At 34.3% G+C, this 27,141-nt stretch overlaps 1 protein-coding gene across 1 annotated transcript in view; it reads left to right on the forward strand.

The window, feature by feature from the left end:
- The window catches only part of FAM227B (family with sequence similarity 227 member B), a 198,683-nt gene that overhangs the window by 39,022 nt on the left and 132,520 nt on the right, over window positions 1-27,141 (forward strand). Inside the window, 1 exon segment of the mRNA XM_030318221.2 lies at window positions 10,776-10,913. Within this exon segment, the coding sequence (XP_030174081.1) occupies window positions 10,776-10,913 (138 nt within the window).

The following is a 27,141-nucleotide window of genomic DNA, read 5'->3' on the forward strand; positions in this document are numbered from 1 at the left end:
CTCTTGCACTGTTGATGGGAGTGCAAACTGGTGCAGCTGCTCTGGAAAACAGTGTGGAGGTTCCTTGAAAAATTGAAAATAGATCTACCCTATGACCCAGCAGTAGCACTGCTAGGAATTTACCCAAGGGATACAGGAGTGCTGATGCATAGGGGCACTTGTGCCCCAATGTTTATAGCAGCACTTTCAACAATAGCCAAATTATGGGAAGAGCCTAAATGTCTATCAACTGACAAATGGATAAAGAAGATGTGGTTTATATATACAATGGAATACTATTTGGCAATGAGAAAGAATTAAATCTGGTCATTTGTAGCAACGTGGATGGAACTGGAGAGTATTATGCTAAGTGAAATAAGTCAGGCAGAGAAAGACAGATACGATATGTTTTCACTCATATGTGGATCCTGAGAAACTTAACAGAAGACCAGGGTGGAGGGGAAGGGGGAAAATAAGTTACAGAGAGGGAAGGAGGCAAACCACAAGAGATTCTTAAATACTGAGAACAAACTGAGGGTTGGTGGGGGTGGGAAAGAGGGGAAAGTGGGTGATGGGCATAGAGGAGGGCACCTGTTGGGATGAGCACAGGGTGTTGTATGGGAACCAATTTGACAATAAATTTTATATATTTATTATATATATATAATATTATATATAAAATATTATATATATGTATGTATATAATATGTATATATCTAATATATATACATATAAAGAAAAAATATTGTTCTAAACAAAAATAATTAAAAAATTAAAAATGGAACAGAGCAGATAAAAGTTATAATCCTAACATTCTAACAAAAATTTCTAAGAAATAATGAAAGAATCATAGTTGTAAGGGGAGAATACAAATTGGAAACGTAAGTCCATGGAATACACATATGTATACATGGAATTACCATGTTAATCAAAATACAGAATATGGGTGCCTGGGTGGCTCAGTTGGTTATGATTCTTGATTTCAGCTCAGATCATGATCTCATGGGTTTGTGAGCTTGAGTTCCACATTGGGTTCTGTGCTGACAGCAGGGACCCTGCTTGGTATTCTCTCCCTCCCTCTCTCTCTCCCCTCCCCCACTAGCATGCATGCTCTCTCTCTCTCAAAATAAATAAATAAACTTAAAAAAATATATAGAACATATCCAGCATGTTGCAATTTTGCAAATTGCAGTTGCAGTTTTGATTTTTTTCACCCAAGAGTCTTTTAAGATAGTGCCTTTTAATGGCAAAGTCTTTTGTGTTTATACTTAGTTATTAATGTTTACTTTTTGCTTTAAGTAAAATACTACAGCTTATATCAAACTTAGAGTTTGGAATTTATTGAGCTGTTCTTGTTACATAATAATACATAGCAAAATATTATAAATGGTACCTACTGGCTTAATAACAAATATATGTTCTCTATTTGTTGGAAATGAAATTCTGTATGTTCATGTGTGGTTGCCTTGGCTAGTATACATGTGTGTTTCTATAGGATTTTACTTGTATTTACAATAGTTTTAATAGGTGTTATATCTTTACTCAATTAAAAATCCCTTTTCTCCTATAAAATATATATGAGTTCACAAAAGAAAAAACTTATTTTTGTCTAACATAAATCTTCACCTGATATAGTTTAGATACATCTTTTACTCTTAAGTTTACAGTGCATAATTTTTAGGTATTTTAGCTACCAGTAATCTAACACTGAATCAATTTTATAGACATATAAAATTAGATTTGTTCTAGTCTTTAATGATAGTTCTCTTATAGAGGCAAACATATTGATTTGACTTCCACCCAGTATTATCTAAAAAAATTAATATTATGGAAAGAATCCTTTTACTCTTGCCATGACCATGTAAGATTCTGTAGATAAAGTTTTAGGATCATTGTCATCTTAACTTTCTTGAATCATCCAAGTCATGAACAAGGCATATCTCCCTATTTGTTTAGGAGTTTGTTAATTTACCTCAGTATATTTTCTGTTTTCAGCATGTAGATCTTATATGTATTATTTTTCCTAGGCATTTGGTGTTTACTGAGTGTTACTAAAAATACTTTAAATTTCACTTTCCAATTGTTGCTAATGTATTATAATTTGCTTTTTAATTTGTATTCACTAATTAGCAAAATTCAAACAGCTTACCTGTACATACTTTAGGGTTTTCTACATACAAAATCTTATCCTCTACAAAAAATAAATTATATTTCTTCCAATGATTTTATTTCATTTTTTTGTATTATGCTGAATACAACTTTATAAATTCCAAAGGTACTTCACACCTGTCAGAATGACTAAAATCAACAACAGGTGTTGGCAAGGATGTGGAGAAAGTGGAACCCTTTTGCACCGTTGGTGAGAATGAAAACTGGTGCAGCCACTGTGGAAAACAGAATGGACATTCTTCAAAAAGTTACAAATAGAACTATCCTATAATCCAGCAACTGCCCAACTAGGTATTTGCCCAAAGAATACAAAAATACTAATTCAAAAGGATACGTGCACATACAATAGCCAAATTATGAAATAGCCCAAGTATCCATTGACTGATGAATGGATAAGGAAGAAGTAGAAGAATGCAAATGGGTAGAGCCACTCTGGAAAACAATATGGAGGTTCCTCAAAAAATTAAAAATATAACTACCCTATGACCCAGCAATTGCACTACTAGGAATTTATTCAAAGGATACAGGAGTGCTGATTCATAGGGGCACATGTACCCCAATGTTTACAGCAATGCTATCAACAATAGCCAAACTATGGAAAGAGCCCAAATGTCCATCAACTGATGAATGGATAAAGAAGATGTGGTTTATGTATACAATGGAAAACTACTCGGCAATGAGAAAGAATTAAATCTTGCCATTTGCAACAACGTGGATGGAACTGGAGGGTATTATACTAAGTGAAATAAGTTAGTCAGAGAAAGATATCATATGTTTTCACTCATATGTGGAATTTGAGAAACTTGACAGAAGACCATGGGGGAAGGGAAAGGGGAAAAATAGTTTCAAACAGAGAGGGAGGGAGACAAACCATAATAGACTCTTAAATACAGAGAAAAAACTGAGGGTTAATGGGTAGGGGGCAGGGGAAGGTGGGGAAAATGGGTGATGGGCATTGAGGAGGGCACTTGTTGGGATGAGCACTGAGTGTTGTATGTAAGTGATGAGTCATGAGAATATACTCCCAAAGCCAAGAGCACACTGTATACACTATATACACTGAAAATGGGTGATGGGCATTGAGGAGGGCACTTGTTGGGATGAGCACTGAGTGTTGTATGTAAGTGATGAGTCATGAGAATATACTCCCAAAGCCAAGAGCACACTGTATACACTGTATGTTAGCTAACTTGACAATATATTTAAAAAAAAAAATAAGGAAAAAGTGGTAAATACATACAATGGAATACTACTCAGCCATAAAAAAGAAAGAAATCTTGCCATTTCCAGCAATATGGATAGAGCTAGAGAGTATAATGCTAAGTAAAAGAAGTCAGTCAGAGACAGATACCATATTATTTCACTCATATGTGGAACTTAGGAAACAAAACAAATGAGAAAAGGGAAAAAAAGAGAGAGGGAGAGGGGCAAACCAAAAAACAGACTCTTAACTATGAGAACTAACTGATAGTTACCAGAAGGGAGGTGGATGGAGGGATGGGTGAAATAGGTAATGGGAATTAAGGAGTGCACTTGTTGTGGTGAACACTGGGTAACGTATGGAAGTGTTAAATCTCTCTATTGTACACCTGAAATTAATATTATGCTATATGTTTACTAACTGGAATTAAAATAAAAACTTAAAAGAAAATCAAACCTACATTTTCTTAACATAAAAGGCTGACATGCTGGTGGGAATTTAAGTTAGTACAACTATCTTGTATAGCTGCCAATATCCACTAAAACTGAACACATACAGACCTTTAACCTGGCATATCTATTATTCCCAGGTACATTCCTTACAGAAATTTTCATGTTTCTACACACCAGAAGTACAAAATGTTTATAACAGCACTGTTTATATGATAATCAAAACAAACTGTTCAAATTCCCACCAATAATATAAAGTTTAAATAAATTATGGAATATTCATATAATGAATACTACCAGCAATGAGAATGAACAAACTACAATTATATACAACAGTGTGAACAAATCATACAAACATGTTTGAGAGGGAAAGAAGCCAGACACAAAAGAGTGGATCCTGTATGAGTCTACTGAGATAAAATTCAACATTTGGCAAAACTAATCTATACTCTTAAGAGTTAATGTAATAGTTGTCCTTGGAAATGAAAGACTAGAAAGGAGAGCTCCTGGAGTACTGAATATTCGGTTTCTGGCTGTTGATGACATGAGTACCATGTAGTAAATTCTGAAAATTCATTGAGCTGATTTGTTCTTTTTTTGAATGTTTATATACATTGGTAAAAAGTTATATTGAAAACAAATAGTAGTAGTTGCACAAGAGTCTCTATGATTTATTTAATCATGAATATTTTTTTACAGATTTGTCTCACATTGCTTTTTCTCACATTGAATATCCATCAGGAGTCCATTCAACTTTTACTAAGTTTTTAATCTCTCATTTGTGACTATTTTCCATTGCCTAGAGCACTTGTTGAAAGAATTTTATAAGACATGTTTTTCTTATTTCTTTATTGAAGAAAGGTTTATACCATAGATCTAAAATGCCAAATTCAGTATTCTCATCCTTAATGTATCAAAAATTCCTGAAGTAATCACTTTTTTGGTAATAAAGTAATTACCTCTATTAGGTAATAACTTCATTTACCTATCTTTACCTTATATAATCAATTCCATTACTTACATTATAAGTTGGCTTTCATTTTGGTTGGCTTTCATTTTCACAAACAAAATTTTTATTACCAGAGTTCCTTATACACAATAAGAAAACAGAGCACCAGGAACTGTATTAGTTTCCTATTGCTGCTGTAACAAAATTACCACTTAGCAATTTAAAACAACACACTGTATTATCTTACAGTTCTGGAAGTCAGAAATCCAAAATGAGTCTCACGAGGCTAAAATCAAGATGTTGGCAGAGCTGTGTTTCTTCTACAGGTTTTGTGGAATAATTTATTTTTTTGCAGCTTTTAGAAGCTGTGTACATTCTTTGCCTTGAGTCCCTCTTCCATCTTAAAAGCAAGCAATGCCTACTCAGTTTAAGATAGTGCTAAAAGAAAACAAACAAACAGACAAACAAACAAAAAACTACCCAGCAAAGGTGTCCATCAAAAATGAGGGTGAGATAAAGATTTTCTCTAACAAACAAAAGCTAATAGAGTTCATCAGAACTGCCTTACAAGAAACACTGAAGGGGGTTCTTCAAGCTGAAATGAAAGGACACTAATTGATAACAAAAAAAATCATGTAAAAATATACAACCCACGGGCAAAGGTAATCATACAGTTAGATTCAGAATATTCTAATACTGTAATATGGTGATGTGTTAACCACTTAATTCTAGTATAAAAGTTAAAAGACAAAAATATTGGGGTGCCTGGGTGGCACAGTTGGCTAAGTGTCCAACTCTTGATTTTGGCTCAGGTCATGATCTCACAGTTTTTGAGTTCAAGTTCCACATTAGGCTCTGTGCTGACAGTGTGGAGCCGGCTTGGGATTCTCTGTCTCCCTCTCACTCTCTCTGCCCCTCTCCCACTTGCTCTCTATCTCTCTCTGTCAAAATAAATAAATAAACATTTAAAAAAAGACAAAAATATTAAAAATAGTTATAGCTACAATAATTTCTTCATGGATACACAGTATAAAAGCATGTAAACAGTCACACCAGAAAACATAAAAGAGGGGTAGTAAAAGAGTAGTTTTTGAATGTGATTGAAGTGAAATTATTAGCATAAAATAGACTGTTATATGTTTTATATAAGCCTCACAGTAAAAACAAAACAACACCCACAGCAAATTCACAAAAGATAAAGACAAGGCAATCAAAGTAAGACATTATGGAAAATCATCAATTCACAAAGGAAGGCAGCAAGAGAGGAAGAAAGGAACAAAGGAGCCACAAAACTACCATAAAACAATTAATAACATGTCATCAGTAAGTCCTTACCTATCTATAATTACTATAGCTATAAATGGATTGGATTCGCCAATCAACACACAGAGTAGATGGGTGGATACAAAACAACAACCAACATTATGCTGCCTACAAGAGACTCACTTCAGCTTTAAGGACACACATTGACTCAAAGTGAAGGAATGGAAAAGATATTTCATGCAAGTGGAAATAAATGAGAGCAGGGATAGCTATAATTGTATCACACAAAATATACTGTAAGTCAAAATGATAACAAGAGACAAAGAAGGTCATTATGTAATAAAGGGGCAATTCAAGATATAACATCAGAACATCTAAATATATTAGGCAGATATTAACACATCTGAAGTGAGGAGACAATGATTCAAAATAGTAGGGGACTTCAATATGCCACTTTCAACAATGGATAAATCACTCAGACAGAAAATGAAGGGCACTTTGAACTTGAACCATATTTTAGACCAAATGGACCTAACAGACATTTATCACCAGCAGAATCACCATGCAGCATCACCAGCAGAATACACATGGAACATTTTCCACGTTAGATCATATGTTAGGGCTCAAAACTAGTACTAATAAATTTAATAAGATTAAAATCATACCAAATATCTTTCTTAACCACATGTAGTATAAAACTAGAAATAAATAACAGGAGGAAAGTTGGAAATCACAGATATGCACAAATTAAACAACATACTCCTGAACAACCAGTGGGTCAAAGAATAAATCAAAAGAAAATTAAAAATATCTTGAAAAAAATGAAAATGGAAATACAACATATCCAAATCTATAGGATGCTGGCAAAGCAGTCTTAAGAAGGAAGTTTATAGTAATAACTACCTGCATTAAGAAAAAAGATTTCAGCCAAAAAAAGATTTCAAATAGACAACCTAACTTTACACCTCAAGGAACTGGAAAAAAGAAGGACAACCTAACCCCCAAGTTAGCAGAAGGAAGGAAAAAAGAAAGATTAGAGCATAAGTAAATGAAATAGAGACCAGAAAGACAATAGAAAAAAAATCAATGAAACTAAGAGCTGGTTTTTTGGAAAACATAAAATTGACAAACCTTTAGCTACACTAAGAAAAAAAAGATTCAAATAAATAAAAATGAAAGAGGAAATATCACAACTGATACCATAGAAATATAAAGCATCCTAAGAGACCACTATGAACAATTATATAGCAAAAATTTTGGACAACCTAGAAAAAATAGATAAATTTGTAGAAACATAAAATTTATCAAGACTGAATCGTAAGAAAAAGAAAAATCTGAACAGACCAGTAATAGTATTTAAAAACTTCCCAAGAAAATATAGTCCAGGACCATATGGTTCCATTGGTGATTGTACCAAACATTTAAATAAAAATGAATGCTAATCCTTCTTAAACTCTTCCAAAAAGCTGAAGAGGAGGGAACACTCCCAAACTCATTGTATGAGGCCATCATTACCCTGATACTAAAGGCGGATAAGGGCGTTACAAGAAAACTACAGACCAGTATCCCTAATGAATATAGATGCAAAAATTGTCAATAAAATATTAGAAATCCAATTCAACAGCACATTAAAAGGATCATTATACCATGATCAAGCAGGATTTATCTCTGGGATGCAGGATGATTCAACATATGCAAATCAAATGTTATGTACCACGTTAATAAAATGAAGGAGTAAAACCATATGATCATCTTAAGAGATATAGAAAAAGCATTTGACAAATTATATCTTTTCATAATAAGAACATTGAACACATTGGGTGTAGAAGGAACATATATCAACACAGTAAAATCCATGTATGACAAACCTAGAGCTAACATATTTAATGGTGAAAGACTGAAAAGCTTTTCCTCTAAGATCAGGAACAAGAGAAAGGTACCCATTCTTACCACTCCTATTTGACATAGTATTGGAAGTCCTAGCGAGAGCAATCAGGCAAAAAGGAAAAGCCATGTAAAAGGCATCCAAAAGGAAAAGATAGAAGCAAATTCTATTCTTTGTGGATGACATACTCCTAGGTACTTCATTTTACTGTGCTTCACAGATACTGTATTTTTTACCAGTTGAAGTTCTGTGGCAACCCTGAATCAAGCAAGTCTATCAGTGCCATTTTCCCACTAGCATTTGCTCACTTCATGTCTCTGAGAATTTGGTAATTCTCACAATATTTCAAACTTTCTCATTATTACTATATTTGGCATGGTGACCTCTGATTAGTGATTACAACTTGCTGAAAGTTCAGATGACAGCATTTTTTAATCAAAGTATGTACATTATTTTAGACATAATGCTATTAGCACACTTAATAGACTACAGTGTAGTATAAACATAACGTTTATATGCACTGGGAAACCAAAACATTCATTTGACTTTATTGTGATATTCGCTTTGTTGCAGTGGTCTGGACATGAGCCTTCAGTAGCTCTGAGTTACACCTGTATATAGAAAACCATCAAGACTCCACAAAAACAAACAAAAACAAAAAAACAAAACACACACTCACAAAAAAAAAGACAAAAAACAAAAACCAAAAAACTGTTAGAACCTAATCAGTGAATTCAGCAAAGTTGCAGGGTACAAAACACTATACAAAATCAATTGCATTCCTCTATACTAACAACAAAATATCTGACAAAGTAATAAAACAATCTCATTTGCAATAGCATTAATAACAATAAAATACTTACAAATGAATTTAATCAAGAAGATCAAATATCTGTATACTGAAAACTACAAGATTTTGATGAAAGAAAAAGACACAAACAAATGGAAAGATATCCTTTATACATGGATTGAAAGAATTAATTTTGTTAAAACGTGCATGCTACCCAAAAACGTCTATAGATTCAGTGTTATCAAGTTCTTATCAAAATTCCAATGGCATTCTTTGCAGAAATAGAAAAAAGAATCTTAAAATTTGTATCCAGAACCTGGATAGCCAAAGCTACCTTGAGAAAGAACAAAGCTAGAGGCATCATACTTCCTGATTTCAAATTATACTACAAAGCTCCAGTAATCAAAATGATACTGGCATAAAAATAGACACATACGCCCATAGAATAGAATTAAGAGCCCAGAAATAAACCCTCACAAATACAGTCAACTAATTCTCAATACTTACTCTCTTCCGTAAATGATGATAAACTGGATAACCACATGTAAAAGAATGAAATTGGACTTCTATTTTATACCAACTCACAAAAATTAACTCAAAGTGGGTTAAAGATTTAAAATAAGAACTAAACTATAAAACTTCTATAAGAAAACATGGGGGGAGGGGCACCTGTGTGGCTTAGTCGGTTGAGCATCTAGCTATTGATTTCAGTTCATATCATAGTATCATGGGATAGAGCCCCGTGTTGGGTTCCACACTAAGCATGGAGCCTGCTTAAGAGTCTCAATCTCTCTCTCTCTCTCTCTCTCTCTCTCTCTCTCTCCCCCCCCTCCCCCTCTGCCCCTCTCCCCTGCTCATGCACTCTGTCTCTCTCAAATAAATAAACATTAAAAAAAAAAGAATTAAAAGAAGACTTAAAAATAGTCTTCTATTTTTATTCATATATTTATCATTCCTGGAACCCTTATTACTCTGTGTCTGGACTGGCCCCAGTGTTTCCATGTGTGGCCCCCCTGACATGACATGCCCCCTCCTCTTGGGAATTATGAGTAATAAACTATCTTTTCAATGCCAATCATTTCCTGATCTGTTAGCCTTACTGCACCTCCAATTTTCTATTAATACACTATATTTTAAAACATAGACAATCTATCAAGAAGCATCTAAGTGAATTAAACTGAAGTCTTCTGCATATTTTGTCTAGGGGCAACTAATGTGAAATAAGTGATAACTGAATCTAAAACACCTAGAAAATTTAAATTTGACAGCCAAATATAGCAAGTAATACTCATTGCACATCACTACTGAAAAAATATTGGCTATATTTAGAAGTATATCAATGTATAATAATATTGATAATAGTATTAGCTGATTGGAACTGAGTATTAACTCTTCAAACAACCATATGAAGTACACCAAGGAATTTATATTGTTCTTATTTTTATTGCTGGGCATTTTAGTATTCAGTGTGACTAAATGAATTATTCAACCATACACAGCTTTTGGAACAAAAGTAGAACTTTTAAAACTTATTTTTCTTACTTTTTAGATATTAACAATTTATTCATAAATATTATTTTAAAATATTCAGGAGATACAGATAAGGCATAATAATAATAGTCACCTATACTCAGAAGCACTAATGTTAACTTTTAAACTACAGACACACATCCTAAGAGGTAAAATTGTTCTTCACAAAAAACATATTATAAATGCCTTTGTATGTTAACAAATATTTAAAGATAACTTTTAGCAGATACCTCATAATCCATTGTATGGATGTATTCTTGTTGTATATTTAGGTCCTTTCCAACTTTTTGCAATAATTAATGTCCTCTTATGTCCATCATTGAATTTAGCTTATGTATATTAATCAGAAGATGACACTGAGTTTTACCTCTTTTCTAATTCACTATTTTATGTAATAAGACATTAATATTTCTCTTAGAGTTTCCCTTATATGAAACTTGAGACTGACAGTTTTCACAGGATTGTTATGAGGATGAAATGTGTAATACATGAAAATGCTTTGACGAAAGATATTTTCAAATGCTAATTTCCTTGACTAAATGTACATTTTATAATAACAGGTTTAAAACCTCCAAAAGGCTTTTGGACCCACTGGAAACTCAAAGAACTCTCCACAACAACCATACATGGTACTAAGAAAGCACCTTCAAAATCTTTAAAGGACAGAATTGAAAGGAGTCAAGAACGCATAACGGCTGGTAAGTAAACTTACTGTCAACTGTAGGATAAATAGCCAAAATCCAGTATATTAAGTTATTTATTTATAATAACTTCCTTATGATTTATTCTTTGGTGAGGGTTTCAAATTAACATTCGCTTTGTAGATTAGTGTTACAGTAGTTTGAATATTGCTTTACGTTTTAGTTTTTCATTGTAAAAGTGGTATGTGCTTAAGTTCTCCCATTTGCCTGTTACTGTATTCTTATATTGATCTTCTATCTTACAATCTCATTACTTCTAGTAACCTTTTTATAGATTTCTTAGGATTTTCTTTATGGAAAATCATGTTATCTGAGAATAAAGAGCATTTTACTTCTTCATTTCCAATCTATATGCCTTTATTCATTTTACTTGCCCAGGTCTAGGACCTCTAAGAAAATGTTAACTAAAAGTGGTGAGAGTGGACATCCTTGCCTCACTCCTGATTTTAGAGGAGAAATGTTAGGTTATTTGCCTTTAAATAAATTTTGGCTGCCAGTTTTTATAGAAGGCTTTATCAGGTGGAGGTAGTTTCATAGATGTCTTGATGAATGCTTTTTAGCATCTACTGAGATGAGCCTATTTTTTTTTCTATTTTAGTCTTTTAATATAGTGAATTACATGGATTGATTTTCAAATGTTAACCCAACCCCTAATCCCTGGGGTAAATCCCATTTGGCCATTGTGTATTAACTTATTCATGTACTACTGGATTTAATTTGCTAAAATTTTGTTTTATTTTCCTATACTATCCTGTCTCATTTTAGTAATAAGTATAATGTTCCCTCCTCTTCTCTTTTCTAAAAGAGTTAGTATAAAACTGATATTTATTCTTCTTTCAGTATTTGGTAGAATTCTCCAGTGAAGCCACCCAAGCCTAGAATTTTTTTGTGTGGGAAAGTTTTTGGCAATAAATTCAGTCTCCAATAGATGTAGGGCTATTCAATTTACCAGTTCATTCTTAAATAAACTTAGTTGTTTTGTGTGAAATTTTATTTTAAATATTTTTGAGGTTTTTTTTTCTTGGATGTAATCCAGTTACTTAGAAATATTTTGATCCATTTGAGCTTTGCTTTTAAGCTTCATTAGGTGGAACCAGAGAAGTCTTTCGTCTAGGACTAACTTGCTTCCCCTACTGAAGCAATACCCTTCTAAGTATTCTACCCTTGGTCTGTGTGTAGGAGGTTTCCCATCTGACTGTCTAGAACATGAGCCGTGTGTGAGCCCCAAGAATGTTCTGCCTGCTCTTTCCCTTGGGTAGCTCTTTACCAACCTCAGGCAAAGATTCAAGGGTAATCCTCTGAAGATCTTCAGAATGCTCTCTGTGTGAATCTGTCTCCTCCAAATTATGCTGACCTATGAACTTTAGTTTGCCTTGGCCTTCCAGAATGCTAAATTTTATTTTCTCAACTCAGTGAGACTAGTGGATTCTGTTTGGATTCTAACTCCTTACAGTGTTGGGAGGAGACAGTTGAAGGGCTCCCTTGTTTGTTTCTCTTTTCTTGAGGATTACTGGCCTGTGCTATCTATTGTCTAACACACGAAAACCATTGTTTCATAGACTTTGTCCAAATTTTTAGTTGTTTAAGAAAGAAGAGTAAATCCAGTCCTTGTTATTCTATAATAGTTAGAAGTGGAAGAAATTATATATTTTTTTAAAGAATTAAAAGAAGACTGGGGTCCCTGGGTGGCTCAGTCAGTTCAGTATTAGACTTCAGCTCAGGTCATGATCTTGTTTGAGCCCTGCGTTGGACTTCATGCTGACAGCTCAGAGCCAAGAGCCTGCTTTGGATTCTATGTGTCCCTCTCTCTCTCTGCCCCTCCCCCACTCACACTCTGTCTCTCTCTCTCTCTCTCTCAAAATTAAATAAACGTTAAAAAAATTAAACCAACCAACCAACAAACAGAAACTGACAGCACAGAGCCTGCTTTTGGATTCTGTGTCTCTTTCTCTGTACTTACCCTTCTCTCTCTCTCTCTCTCTCTCTCTCAAAATAAATAAACATTTAAAAAAAAAGAATTAAAAGAAGACTTAAAAATAGTCTTCTATTTTTATTCATATATTTATCATTCCTGGAACTTCATTCCTTGCCTTAAATTTGAGGTTTCCTCATGGTGTTATCTCTCATAGTTCAATTCTGCTAACAATGAATTTCCTTGTTTATTTATCTTAAAATAATGTTCATTTTGCCTTTATTTTTAAAGGATATTTTTGCAGGGTATAGAATTCTGAGTTCATTTTTTGTTTTTTGTCTGTTAGTAAGATATTGTTCCATTGTGTCCTCATTTGTATTATTTCCCTTTGTGTTCATCCTGCTTGGGCTCATTAAGTTTCTTAAACTCATGGTTTGATGTTTTTCACCAAATTTGGGAAATTTTTGCCATTATGTTTTCAAATTTGTTCTATTTCTTTCCTCTGGGATTCCCAATTTAGCATGTACTATATTACTTAATGTTATCCACAGTTTATTGGGACTTTGTTGTGGGTTTTTTTCAATCTTGTTTTATAGATTTCATAATTTCTATATTTTTCATTTTACATTCACATGCTTTTTCCTATGGTATATGATCTCTTATCCCAATAAATGAATATTTCATTTCCTATATTGTACTTTTCACTTAAGAATTTCCATTTTGCCCTTTTTAAAATAGTTTCCATTTCTATTCTGAGATTCTCTTCCTTTATTATGACAATATTTTCTTTTACATCCTCAAACATATTAAAAATAGTTGCTTTAAGTTCTTATCTGGTAATTCAAACTTTTGGATAACTTTGAAATTGATTTCTCTCACTATCTTTTTCTTGACTATGAGTCATAATTTCTTGTTTCACTTCATGTCTAGTAACTTTTTATGTAATCTTGGAATTTTAAATGTGCTTTGAGGATTTTCTGAATTCTGTTAATTTCCACCAACCAATGTTAATTTTTGTTCAAGTAAGTTACTTTGGCTGTATTCAAAGTCCAAATGTTATGTGTTCTGTGATGGTCGGCCAGTAAAATCCCCACCTAGAACTTTAAATCATCCACCTATTCCTTTCCACCCATCCATCTAGAGCTCCCTCTTCCCACCATATGTGTGAGTAATTCAGACACCAGCTAAGGGTTTGGAGAAAACTTACAATATTCAGATTTTGGGTTTCCTCTCCTGCAGCCCTTTTCTTTGTAGGATTTCTAAAACTCCTTCATTTTTCAATCTTCTGGCTGTCCCAAACACTATCCTCTGACTCCTTAAACCAATAATATTTCTACTTTATATGTGAATTCCATCCACTCACATGTCATGATGACTAAGTAGTACCATCAGACGAAAAGTTGTTTAAGCAACTGCATGAACACAAATTTCATCCACTTAGCAGCTCCCTCTTATAGGGTTAAACTCCCCTCCAATTTCTACCTGCTGTTGTTGGTCATTTTCTGGTACCTACAAATGGCTGTGTTTTTAAAAAATATGTTTAAGAATTTGTAATTTTTATCTTTGGGAAAGTCAGACTGATATAAATTAAATATTTTATTTAAATACTATTTTACAACTTAAATATCAAATTTTCAAGTCACATTTTCCCTTAAAACTTTATATGTTGCTTTATTGTCTTCTATTATTTAGTCTAGTAGAAAAGTCTAAAGTCAACTATTTTTTTTCTTTACAATTAATTTATGAAATATTGTTTTACATTTCTGTTTAGATATTTCCAAAATTTTTACATTTGTCTTTAAAATTGAAAAATGTCAGTGGAATGTGTCTTGATATGAAAGTTTTCATAGATTTTTCCTAATGATAAATTTAATTATAATTCTTGGATTTCCCAAAGCTCTATCACAGACCTAGTAAAGGTCCTAGCCAAATATTTCAAGTGAGACGAAACGTACATGGCCAGACTGAAGAGGGAGGGAAAGTGCTTCTGTTTCAGATATTTATTTTTTTTTATTTTTTTTTTTAACATTTATTTATTTTTGAGACAGAGAGAGACAGAGCATGAACAGGGGAGGGGCAGAGAGAGAGGGAGACACAGAATTCGAAGCAGGCTCCAGGCTCTGAGCCATCAGCCCAGAGCCCCACGTGGTGCTTGAACTCACAGACAGTGAGATTGTGACCTGAGCTGAAGTCGGACGCTTAACCGACTGAGCCACCCAGGCGCCCCCAGTTTCAGATATTTAACCAAAAAGCTTCAGTCTACCATTGGAGAGTATCCCCTTAACACTGAGGAAATAAAATATCTAGAGAAAGGCTTTCACATGGTATGCTATAAAAGACTAACTGCTGTAGCATAAAAACCGATTACATATAAGGATCAATGGAAAAAAAAAAGAAAGAAAGAAAAAGTCTACTAGAAGTTGTTCATTTGGTAAATGTGGTATAAGCCAAGAACAGTTTTCTGTTATGCAGCAAAAACTGACAGGGCCCTGGAAGTTAGGCTGGAAGCAAAAAATCAAGTCCCTGGGAAAGACCACTGTTTTTTACATTATGTCTTAGCCCTTTCAGGAGCTTACCGGGCCACCAGGTATTCCTGAACTGTAGAGGTAGAAGTGACCACGTAAGTCTTCTCATTAGTTTCCCACCAAAACATCTCATTTCAATGCAGCTTGTGCTTTTCTAAGTAAGTTTTTGCCACTGGGAGTGTAGATCTGTCAAGACTTCCTCCTGTGTACTTTCGCATTGTGTGATAAAGTGTATTAATTATCAAAGACTTTTAAAATTTTGGTCCTATTTCATAGGCTTCAGATATAAAACCAATTTATCTAACTATGTTCTGGTGATGATGGATGCAGACTTTCCTATTTATGCTTCATGGTTCTTTAACTTAAGGGTTGGGAGAAAGACTAAAGTAGCTGTGTTTATCCCACCACCTTATGTAGAAGTCTCCTTTTAGATGTGTTTTTATTATTATATTTTATTCAAGCATGCAGAAAAGTAAAAAATATTTCCCACATGTAATAAATATTTATATTTTTTCCATATTTGCTTTACAAGCCTTTTATTTATGGGGTTTTTTTGTACTATTTCTAAATTTGTCTTCCCCTCTCTAAATGTAATGGCTTACTTAAATTTGTGGGCATCCGTTCTTTCTATAATATATATTATTTTTTTATGTTCTTTAGTTCAATAAAATAGATGAAATTCTTTTACATTTCAAAATCTAGCAATAATCAACATTCAATAGTTTAAAATAATCAATAGGTATTAATGTTTTTTTACCAATATATTGGTAAATTTTTTTATTTAGTTAATTTTTTTAATTTACATCCAAGTAAATTCTCTCCATATTTACACATTACATCCAAGTAAATGTTCTCCATATTTAAGAGTCTCTTATGTTTTGTCCCCCTCCCTGTTTTTATATTATTTTTGCTTCCCTTCCCTTATGTTCATCTGTTTTGTCTCTTAAAGCCCTCATATGAGTGAAGTCATATATTTGTCTTTTTCTGACTAATTTCGCTTAGCGTAATACCCTCGTAATTTATTTAGTTAATTTTTTTAATTTACATCCAAGTAAATTCTCTCCATATTTACACATTACATCCAAGTAATACCCCCGTAATTTATGTTTTGTCCCCCTCCCTGTTTTTATATTATTTTTGCTTCCCTTCCCTTATGTTCATCTGTTTTGTCTCTTAAAGCCCTCATATGAGTGAAGTCATATATTTGTCTTTTTCTGACTAATTTCGCTTAGCGTAATACCCTCCAGTTTCATCCACGTAGTTGCAAATGGCAAGATTTCATTCTTTTTGATTGCTGAGTAATACTCCATCGTATATATATACCACATCTTTATCCATTCATCCATCGATGGGCATTTGGGCTCTTTCCATATTTTGGCTATTGTTGATAGTGCTGCTATAAACATGGGGGTGCATGTGTCCCTTCAAAACAGCACACCTATATCCCGTGGATAAATGCCTGGTAGTGCAATTGCTGGGTCATAGGGTAGTTCCATTTTTAGTTTTTTGAGGAACCTCCATACTGTTTTCCAGAGTGGCTGCACCAGCTTGCATTCACATCAGCAGTGCAAAAGAGATCGTCTTTCTCCGCATCCTCGCCAACATCTGTTGTTGCCTGAGTTATTAATGTTAGCCATTCTGACAGGTGTGAGGTGGTATCTTATTGTGGTTTTGATTTGTATTTCCCTGATGATGAGTGATGTGGAGCATTTTTTCATGTGTCGGTCGGCCATCTGGATGTCTTCTTTGGAGACGTGTCTATTCATGTCTTTTGCCCATTTCTTCACTGGATGATTTGGTTTTTGGGTGTTGAGTTTGATAAGTTCTTTATAGATTTTGGATACTAACCCTTTATCTGATATGTCATTTGCAAATATTTTCTCCCATTCCGTTGGTTGCCTTTTAGTTTTGCTGATTGCTTCTCTGTGCAGAAGCTTTTTTTACCAGTACTTTTGACCATGTTGCGCTCTGAGCTGACAGCTCGGAGAGCCTGGAGCCTGCTTCAGATTTGTCTCTGTCTCTCTCTCCCCAAAATAAATAAACATTAAAAAAAATTTTAATGAAGATTCTAGGTGGTGAATTACAATGCTTGAAAGAGCTTGTTTACTGTATTTCTAATAATTATTTTCATTTGAAATACAAATAAATATTTATTTCAAACACACTTGATTTTAATAATAGGAAATCTTGATAAAATGTGCCATATATTTTACTAGCCCCTAAATATTTGAAAAATACTTGTTATATTTGACTCTAAAACATGACTTGATTTTTCTGTTTCTGGATGAGACCTAAGTCTGGTAGGGTAGGTTAGAGACTTAATGAGTGTTTCCTTTCATATACTGCTCAAAATTAAAATTTAATACTTTGTCTTAAACTTGTGTAAATCTTCCATTTGAAGTATGTACTTGATAACATGTGTTAACTTTGTAGAGCCTTATTAGTAATATTCTTATGTGGCTGGTCACTTTTATTATCACCTATAAAGTAAGAAAACTAAAACATAAGAAATTAAGTAATAACTTATGCAAGGTCACAAAACTGATAAGTAATGGAATATGAATTCATTTCGAGGAAATTCTTGCCTAGACTCTGAACTCTTAGCCACCTCACATGCTTCCTCTCAGCCATTTAATTTTACAAGCTTATGAGTACATTAAGGCTTAAAATTGTCATCATAAGATAAGGGTTGTAACTTATAAGAGTTGCCATAGCCTTAATCCTTCATGACTAATATGAATGAGTTTTTAGATCCTTTCCTGGGATCAAATTTTAATAGGTAAGAAGGAAGCAGGGAGATATGATAGTAGAAGGGGCAGAAAGAGAGCAAAAGACTGGGGGGACGGTGCGGAATTCACTTGTTTCCACATTTTGTATATGGATTTCTCTAGAAATAGCAAGCAATGGTTTGGGGAATCAGAAAGCCACATTCTGGGGCCAAAGTGGTCCAGAAATACAATGATAGAAAAGGGTTGGAACTTCTAATACTCTTGTTATGCACCAATGTTTTTGGCAGGGGAACTAAAAGGCAGTTGTATTTTCAAAAAGTCAAGAATTTCTTAAAAGGGGTTTATTTTGTTATTTTTTTTTACAAAGTAGTTTTTTTCTGTAAACTTCTGCTTAGATTGTGACTATCAGGAAATATGTTTAAGGTAGAACTTTGTTCAAATCTATGTGTTTATTTGAACTTTGAGGCTCTTATATTTTCCTAGGGCCCTCGCCTGCTTTTAAAGCTATCTTCTTGAATTTTTATATCAGTTAGTGGTCAATGAGTACCTCTCTTCCACATAGAGAGGAAGATCTCAGAGATCCAGGCCACTTTCATCTTCTGGTGTCACCAGCCTATACAGCTGCACAGTCATTAGAATTAATCTGCATCAGGAGAATATAGGAGGAGTAGGCACACAATTTTAAAAGTCTCGACTAAAGTTATATAAATTTCCAGTTATAAAATGAATATGTTGGGGTGTCTGGGTGGCTGAGTCAGTTAAGCATCCGATTTTGGCGCAGGTCATGATCTCAGTTTGTGAGTTCGAGCCCCACGTTGGGCTCTGTGCTGACAGCTCAGAGCCTGGAGCCTGCTTCAGATTCTGTATCTCACTCTCTCTCTGCCCCTCCCCCACTCACACTCTGTCTCTCTCTCTCTCTCTCTCTCTCTGTCTCTTAAAAATTAATAAATGTCAAACAAATTTTTTTAAATGAATATGTCATGGAAATGTAATGTGCAACATGGCAATTTGGTTAATAATGCTGTATTACATATTTGAAACTAGGTAGAAGAATGGCTCTTGAAAGTTCTCATTGCAAGAAAAAAAATGTGACATATGTGGTGATGGATATTAACCAGACTTATTGTGGTGATCATTTTGCAATATATAAAAATATCAAATCATTACATTGTACACTTGAAACTAATATGTAATATCACTTATACCTCAATTTTAAAAAGTTTTGGCTCGGAAGTCACCCACATCACTTCCAATCAGATACTATTGGTGAGAATAAGCCATGGCTATATATAGATGTAACGAGGGTTGGCAAATTAAAACCAAACCAGACCAAACCAAAACAAAACAAAAACACTCTGACTAGGAAGCTGCTACATAGTAACAGCATTGTACTATAGAAGGTGGATCTATGCATTTTAAAGGACAGATAAGTGTCTCTACTACAGGAATTAAATTAAATAATAGTGTAGTAATTCTTATGTATGGAATGCTTATGCTGTGGCCTATAATACAATTTGAGATAATACAATTTGAGTATCAAAGAAAAATTTGGGAGAATTTGCATATATCAATCACCATGATCTTGACAGTTTTCCGAAGCTTAAAGACTGCCTAATGAGTCAGTGGTGTTAACAAATGTGATTTTTTTATATCATATAAAGAAATGTGACAACATCTAGAATATCTGCATAACTCACTGAATCAATATTTTTCAAATGATCAATACATGGATTTTTAAAATGTGGTTTTAGGGGCACCTGGCTGGCTCAGTCAGTTAAGCGTCCAACTTCGTTTCAGGTCATGATCACTTGGTTCATGAGTTCGAGCCCCATATCGGGTGATGTATAGAAGTGTTGAATCACCATATTTTATACACCTGAAGCTAATGTTACACTGTATGTTAACAATTGAAATCTAAGTAAAAACTTAAAAAATAAAATAGTTATCTTTTCTAAAAAGATGCTATTTATATTAACGTGAAATGGGTTTATTAATGAACTAGTGCTCACGATTTCTCAGTTTTAATATCTGTTGTAAGAAATGCTGATAGATACAAAATCCTTATAAACAAAAGTTCTTTGGTGTCTTCAATTATTCTTAAGAGTATAAAAGCGCCCTGAGACCAAAAAGCTTGATGGCCACTGCCCTACAGGACATCACTGCAAAGGGGCTTGCCCCATGGCATTTGAGAGCTACTGTATCCTGGTTGCAGTTTTATAGTTTCTGTATTGCTTCTCTCCAAGCTGGACTTAGTAATCACTGTGCAGAACCCCGTAAACAAAAGACTCGGATAATTTATTTACTAGGTCATAAGCATGTTTTGTTTGGAGATTTCTACAGTTACTAATGGTTCTTCAGCTCTCATGTATTTACCTTTCACATAAAAGACTTGAATTTCTTGATTATGTAATGTAACTTTTCTGGGCCTTACGTTTCCACCTGAAAAAAAAATGACGTGATTGGAATATATGATTTCTCTATTCCCCTTCTCTAACATTTTATAACTCTATTACTTACATCTTTAGGTGTTGAATAATCTTCCAAAACGGTTGTTTACTATTGAGGTAGAATTAGCAATAGAGACTGGTGGCTTACGTATATTATTTTAGAGCTCTTCCCCTTTATAGTCGTGTGTGTGTGTGTGTGTGTGTGTGTGTATCTTGTGTATGTGTGTCTTGTGTGTATAAATATGTTAATCTGTGTGCTGGAGGAATGCTAAGGCAGGTGAAGGGCAGAAATGGGGTAAAACATGATTGTATATATACCCATGTATGCATATATATGACTTTTAATAAATACAATAACCTATGCTTTATGTATAATGCTATCTCAGAATTGCTGCTTCTAATCCAAAACATATTTATTTAGCTTTTTAAAAATGTATTTATTTATCTTGAGAGGGCGGGAGGGGCAGAGAGAGAGGGAGAGAGAGAATCCCAAGCAGGGCCCAGGCTGACCTGATGTGGGGCTCAGTCCAACAAAACCGTGAGATCATGACCTCAGATGAAATCAAGAGTCAGATGCTTAACTGACCGAGCCACCCAGATGCTCCTCCAAAACATATTTAAACCATAATTTCCTCTTGAGCACTTGAGATGCTTATTGTCATGTGGGCTTAACTTTTCTTCAAAGTTTTAAACTAACAAAATGTTCTGTTTTTGTTTTTAATGAAATAGACAACAGATAGTTAAAATTTGCCTTCCAAACAGAAAAGCATTATCTCCCTTTTTAGGACTGGAATGTAAGCAGTTATAGAATTTCAGTATCTGGAATGACTCGGTATTTACAAGCCAGCTGCCCTTAACCAGTGTATTGTTAGATTATTTACAAGACTAAAGTTTTAATGTTCACCTCTCTTATTGTGGTAGAACACCATATAACCTTTTATACTCAGATGAAGATCATTTTTGAAATGCTATTTTTATACCTCTCTCCTAGTTTTTAAGCCCAATTTTTCTCTTATCTGGACTTCACAGTTAAAAAACTAACATATTCATGAATTTTTGTAAACTGTAGTTTAAACTATATGCACCAAAAAAATCCTTATATTCAGTCAACATGTAACTTTTAAGTAATTATGTGTGCATCATTGTACTTAGTGCTTGGGAAGATAAAAAAAAGAAAAGAAACATAGTAGTTCCTCTATAGACAAGTAATAGTTGATATTTAGCAAATGCCATGTCCCATGACATGTTACAGAAATAGTAATAGCCCAATGGATTAGCTACTTGAACTTTAATTTGTACCTCTGTCAATTTGCTACCTCTTTACTCTCAGAATGCCTATGGACAATAAAAAAAATAAAAAAAAAACCAACTTGGAAATAAAATAGTTTCCTGAGAATTAAGCCAGTAAAATCTTGGCATTATGTTTTTCATTATACAATATTGAAAGAAAACCAAGAAATTTTCATGGCTGAAGAGAGAGGAAGCCCCAAAACACTAATAAGATGGCCAGAGATATAAGCTCCCAATATGGTAGTAATTTAATAAATTGTATTATTGTATTGTTATTGGTTGCATTTCATACTGTGTGGAGAAAGACTATATGAACAAAAGTGAGGAAAACAACATGTGGCACAAAATAGACGCAGCCTAAAGATTCGGAAACTGGCTGTGTTTTTACAGAAGTATTCAGGTTTGATCATTGTGAATTAGATTTTATGATAATTTGGATAATGTATCTTTCAAAACCATTTTACCTTCCTTTGCTTTGATGCCATGCTTGCCAAGCAATTTTCTAATTACTAATTTAGCTTTTAAGATAATCTTCCATGGTCTGCCATAGGGTGACTGGCAAATGCCTCCCCTAGATATGTTGGTTTGCTGTTTGGTGGTAGTGGTCAAAGGTGCTGGAGAGCATAAAAAAACAGTGGGTCCTCATTGTATTATGAAGCACATTAACATACTTTATTGAGTGACATGGAAATGTCAAGCTAAGGTGAAGTGAATAACAAGAATTTGAATACAACTGAGGGATTTAGTCACTGGCGTGAATAAAACATGGTTTTGAAAGAGGTGAATCTAAAGATGTTGAAAAATAAGTTAGTTGGGTTTTGGTGATAGGTTAAAGGGAAGTAGAGACAAGAATAAAAGCTGACTATATTTTGAGTGTAAATATTAAAGAGAACATTTATCTTCTCTCATGCACTGTTGGTCAGAATATATATTTGGAAAAAGCTTTCTGAAAATGTTTTTCAATTTGTATTTTATTTTATTAATGTTTATTTATATTTGAGAGAGAGATAGAGTGCGAGCGGGGAAGGGGCAGAGAGAGAAGGAGACACAGAATCTGAAACAGGCTCCAGGCTTTGAGCTGTCAGCACAGAGCCCTACACGGGGCTCGAACCCACGGACCTTGAGATCATGACCTGAGCCAAACTGACTAAGCCACCCAGGTGTCTCTCAATTTGCATTTTTAAAGGATTTTTTAATATAATAATTTTATTTCCTATAATCATATTAAGAAAATAATCAGAATTATAAAGAAGTATATACCAAGAAATTCATATTTACGTTAGTGAAAAGTTTGAAACAACCAAAATAACCAACAATAGATCAGTTAAATAAGGAAGAGTAAAAGTAGACAGCCTGTGAGATCCATGAACTGGTTGATTAATAGGAAAATTTTGTTAAATTGATATATGCACACCTTCAATATTTTGTTTACTTCAAACATAACAATGTGCATTCATTTATCAGTTTTTATGTGAGGCTATGGGCTTTCCTCTGAGCATGATTCTAATAATTATCATACCCATTAAATACTGTCAACAGTGTCCAGTTTGAGTTTCTTTAAAATGGACTGAGAATTCAACGATATTTGCCGAGCAGTCTGAGTGCATAATTGTAGATTGTTATTATTTTTTCCTGTTGTCTTGCCCATACCTAATTTAACATCTTAAGTTTTCACTCACTTTTTCCATTGCCACTCCATAGGCAACTCTAAGAACTTTGATTTCTATCCTCAATAATATGGAAAACAATTGCAGTTTTGAACAGAGGAATTGCATGATCTAAAATATAAGTTAACAGAATCACTGTGGCTGCTCTGTTTGAAAAAGGACTATGGTGTATGTTGGGGTGCCCTTTGTGCGCTTTATACTCTATAATCGGTCGAAAGCAAAAACAGTTGTAGCTGTCTTTCTAGTGTTTGCATTTCCTTTTAGCTTCAGTGTGAATAGCAAAAATATAGAGGCATCTAGGGAAACCAGGGATCCAAGAAGCACTGCAGACTTTGAAATCATTTTGAAAAATAGAGAATTAGATGGGAAGCAACATAAGGCTTTTCAGAGTGTTTCAGGAAGCAACAAAGATAAAGATCCGGTATAGTTCCTGAAGGGGTTTCCTTCCCCACCCCCACCCTCACCCCCACCACCCCATTTAGCTAATTGGTTCTCAAATGCATAGGTATATTAGAATCTTATGAGGAGCTTTAAAAATACCCTTGCCTGTGCCCCACCCCAGAAATACTGGTGCAATTGGCCTGGGCTGAGCCTAGGCCTCATTATTTAAAAAAAAAGAAAAAAAAATCCCAGGTGATTCCAATATGCATTTAGCATTAAAATCGATTGTTTTTCAAGTATTTTTAGGTCTTATCCTCACAAGCAGCTTGTGACTGATTGCCTCCACCTTCTACGATAAAACTCACTGTGGCTCAAGAAATTTCAACCACGTATATGATCTTACTCTCTTGAGGTAGAGAAGTGGAGGGGAGGATTATCTTCAGGTTGAGTCTGAGGGCTTAGTCATTCCCTTCATATAGAGGTAAAGTGATATTGTTAGTTTTCGAGCTATATTAGGAATTCTAAGGAGGCGCAACTCAAATTAATTATGTGGTTCCAACCTTTTCTCAATTATCCTTGTACGAATGGACCATACAATATCCCTCACAGAAGTATCAAAAGTGTTGCCTCAGAGAATATACCTGCTTCATCTCTCTCTGCTGAATAACTCACCAAGAAAGCCATGAAATACTCTTATTAGGCCCTAAAGAATCCTGTCTTGTGGCAGGAACCTTAAAAACATCCCATTTATTATTTGTGTTAGGCAGCCTTTAAGATGGCCTCCAATGGTGGGGCGCCTGGGTAGTTCAGTCGGTTAAGCCTCCGACTTCGGCTCAGGTCATGATCTCGCGGTCCGTGAGTTCAAGCCCTGCGTTGGGCTCTGTGCTGACAGCTCAGAGCCTGGAGCCTGTTTCAGATTCTGTGTCTCCCTCTCTCTCTGGCCCTCCCCTGTTCATGCTCTGTCTCTCTCTGTCTCAAAAATAAATAAACGTTAAAAAACAAACAAAAAAAAAGAAAAAAGATGGCCTCCAATGATCCCTGCTTTTTGGTACTTATGCCTTTGTGTAATTCCTTTCCCTTGTATAGGTAGAAAATCTTGAAATCATTTTCAAGATTAGGTTGTATATAAAAATACTGTGGCTTCCATTTTGGGCACTCACTCACTCTCTGATTCCTTTGTGGGAAACAAACTGCCATGTTTTAGATAGTGCTGTGAAAAGGCTTATGTGGTGAGGAAGTGATGTTTTGAGCCAACAACCAGTGAGGACCTAAGGTCCTCTTCAAGGACCTAAGGTGGATCCCTCTCTAAATTGAGCTTTGAGATACGTCCACAGTTCTGGTGAACACCTTGATTGTGGCTTTCTGAGAGACTCTACCTAGAGACACCTAGCTAAACCATGTCCAGGTTCCTGACCACATAAATTATGAGATAATAAATATTTGCTGTTTTAAGCCACTAAGTTTTATGATAATTTGTTATATAACAATATATAACTAACATGTGGCTGTATTTTTCAAGAGAAAGTCCTGCCATCTTCAAGCTAAATGTTGCTATTCATCTCATATTTCAATTGTTCTGATGATATTTCAAAATTGTTCTGATGATATTTCAAAAGTTCTGATGATGTTAAAGAAAATAAATTTGCATAGGTTCTCATAAGTTCAATGATGATGATTTGGAAACTGGAACCACATAATTATCAGGAAGTAAAAGGAAAATATGAGAGGCATCTTCTCAGGGGAGAGTAAATACAGGGATTTGGGTAAGAGACCAGGACTTTATTATTTCTTGCTTCTTGTCATGTCTCCTCAACTGGAGAGAAAGTGAATTTTCTTAACAAACTATTCAAAGTTAGAGGATGAGTGGGAACACATGTGGGCCTGAAGGAACACCAGCCTCATTGGAAGCAGCAGCTTTGTTGAATAAATATAGAAGTAGGATAAAGAGTAGCCTGACAACAATGCTGAAACAGTTATAAGTTTTAATGAACTATTTCATAGTAAGATGCACATGAATAACTCGAACCATAGACACCAATTAATAGATATTCTCTGAAAACTGTTTTAGAGTGAGCATAGAAATGATCATGGCTGATAATCATCTGGTACCCACAAGTCAGTCACAGTGGCCTGTGTCTATTCTGATAGATCAATGACATATTCTAATTGACCAGTAACCACTCATACTGGTCGTTAGTATTTTTAATACCACTCTTATTCATAGTGAATGTTAGATGAAGTTTTGGTTTCCTGTAGCCATGTGCCATCTGTGCATAAAGTTGGATAATGAAAGGTACGGGATCTCTTGTGTCTTACTCATGCCCAAGCATATGGCATTAAGGTAGTGGTGTAAATGAAGCTGCATGATAAACCTTGTACATCTTTCTGATGCATCACTTTTGCTTACTCGTGTGAATTTTATATTAGAGCAAACACAAAAGTATGGATTAAAATGCAAAAGCACATGAGTTTTAAGAGAAAAAAGATTTTCAAGAAACTTTGTGTGCTACCTTTGCATTATTCCTTAGACTCTCTTTCTCTACTTCTACTACTATTGGTATTTCAGTAGAAAATTTTGAGACACATGGATTTTGTTTATTTGTGGTTATAGAATCGCTTTACTACAGCTGGTCATGTGGCTCATCTGTATGTTTTTTGTCACTCTAGATAACCAGAGGAGCAAACTCTAAGAGATAGAAACTAAGAATTTATCTCCAGTATCTCTTCTCTTTTATCATTAGGTCAATTTATAGTCAACTTGAAGGCTGATAATTTATAGTATGGCTTTTTTTTTACATAAAATATTTTAGTTTATTAATTGCATTGAAAGTATCTTTTTATTATTTCTTTTGTTAACATTTCATATTCTTTCATTTAATTTTTTTCCTTCCTTGTTCTTGGAAACCTATGTATTTAACCAATTTTCTCCTTCTAAGAACATTTTTTAAAAGGTTACTCTGTTTATAACTGCTCTCCATTTGTAAATAAATACATGTAAGAGTAGAATAGGAAACAGGATTGGAAATTTCATCATTTCTTTCCTCCTTTTGAGTTACATCATCACAGCATGGACTAATTATTCTGTATGAAGTGAATTGCCAAAACATAAGTTGCATTTGCATGCAAACATAAAGATAACATCTCAATAGAAATTTTTTAAAGAAGGAGACCACTAGCTAATAATCTAAGACTGGGAAGCATATGCTAAGTGACCTGGACTTTTGTGACAGCTCTGTACCTAACCAGCTACTTTGGATGTATCACAATCTCAGTT

Source organism: Lynx canadensis, chromosome B3 (genome assembly GCF_007474595.2).
Source record: "Lynx canadensis isolate LIC74 chromosome B3, mLynCan4.pri.v2, whole genome shotgun sequence".
NCBI classification, from domain to species: Eukaryota; Metazoa; Chordata; class Mammalia; order Carnivora; family Felidae; genus Lynx; species Lynx canadensis.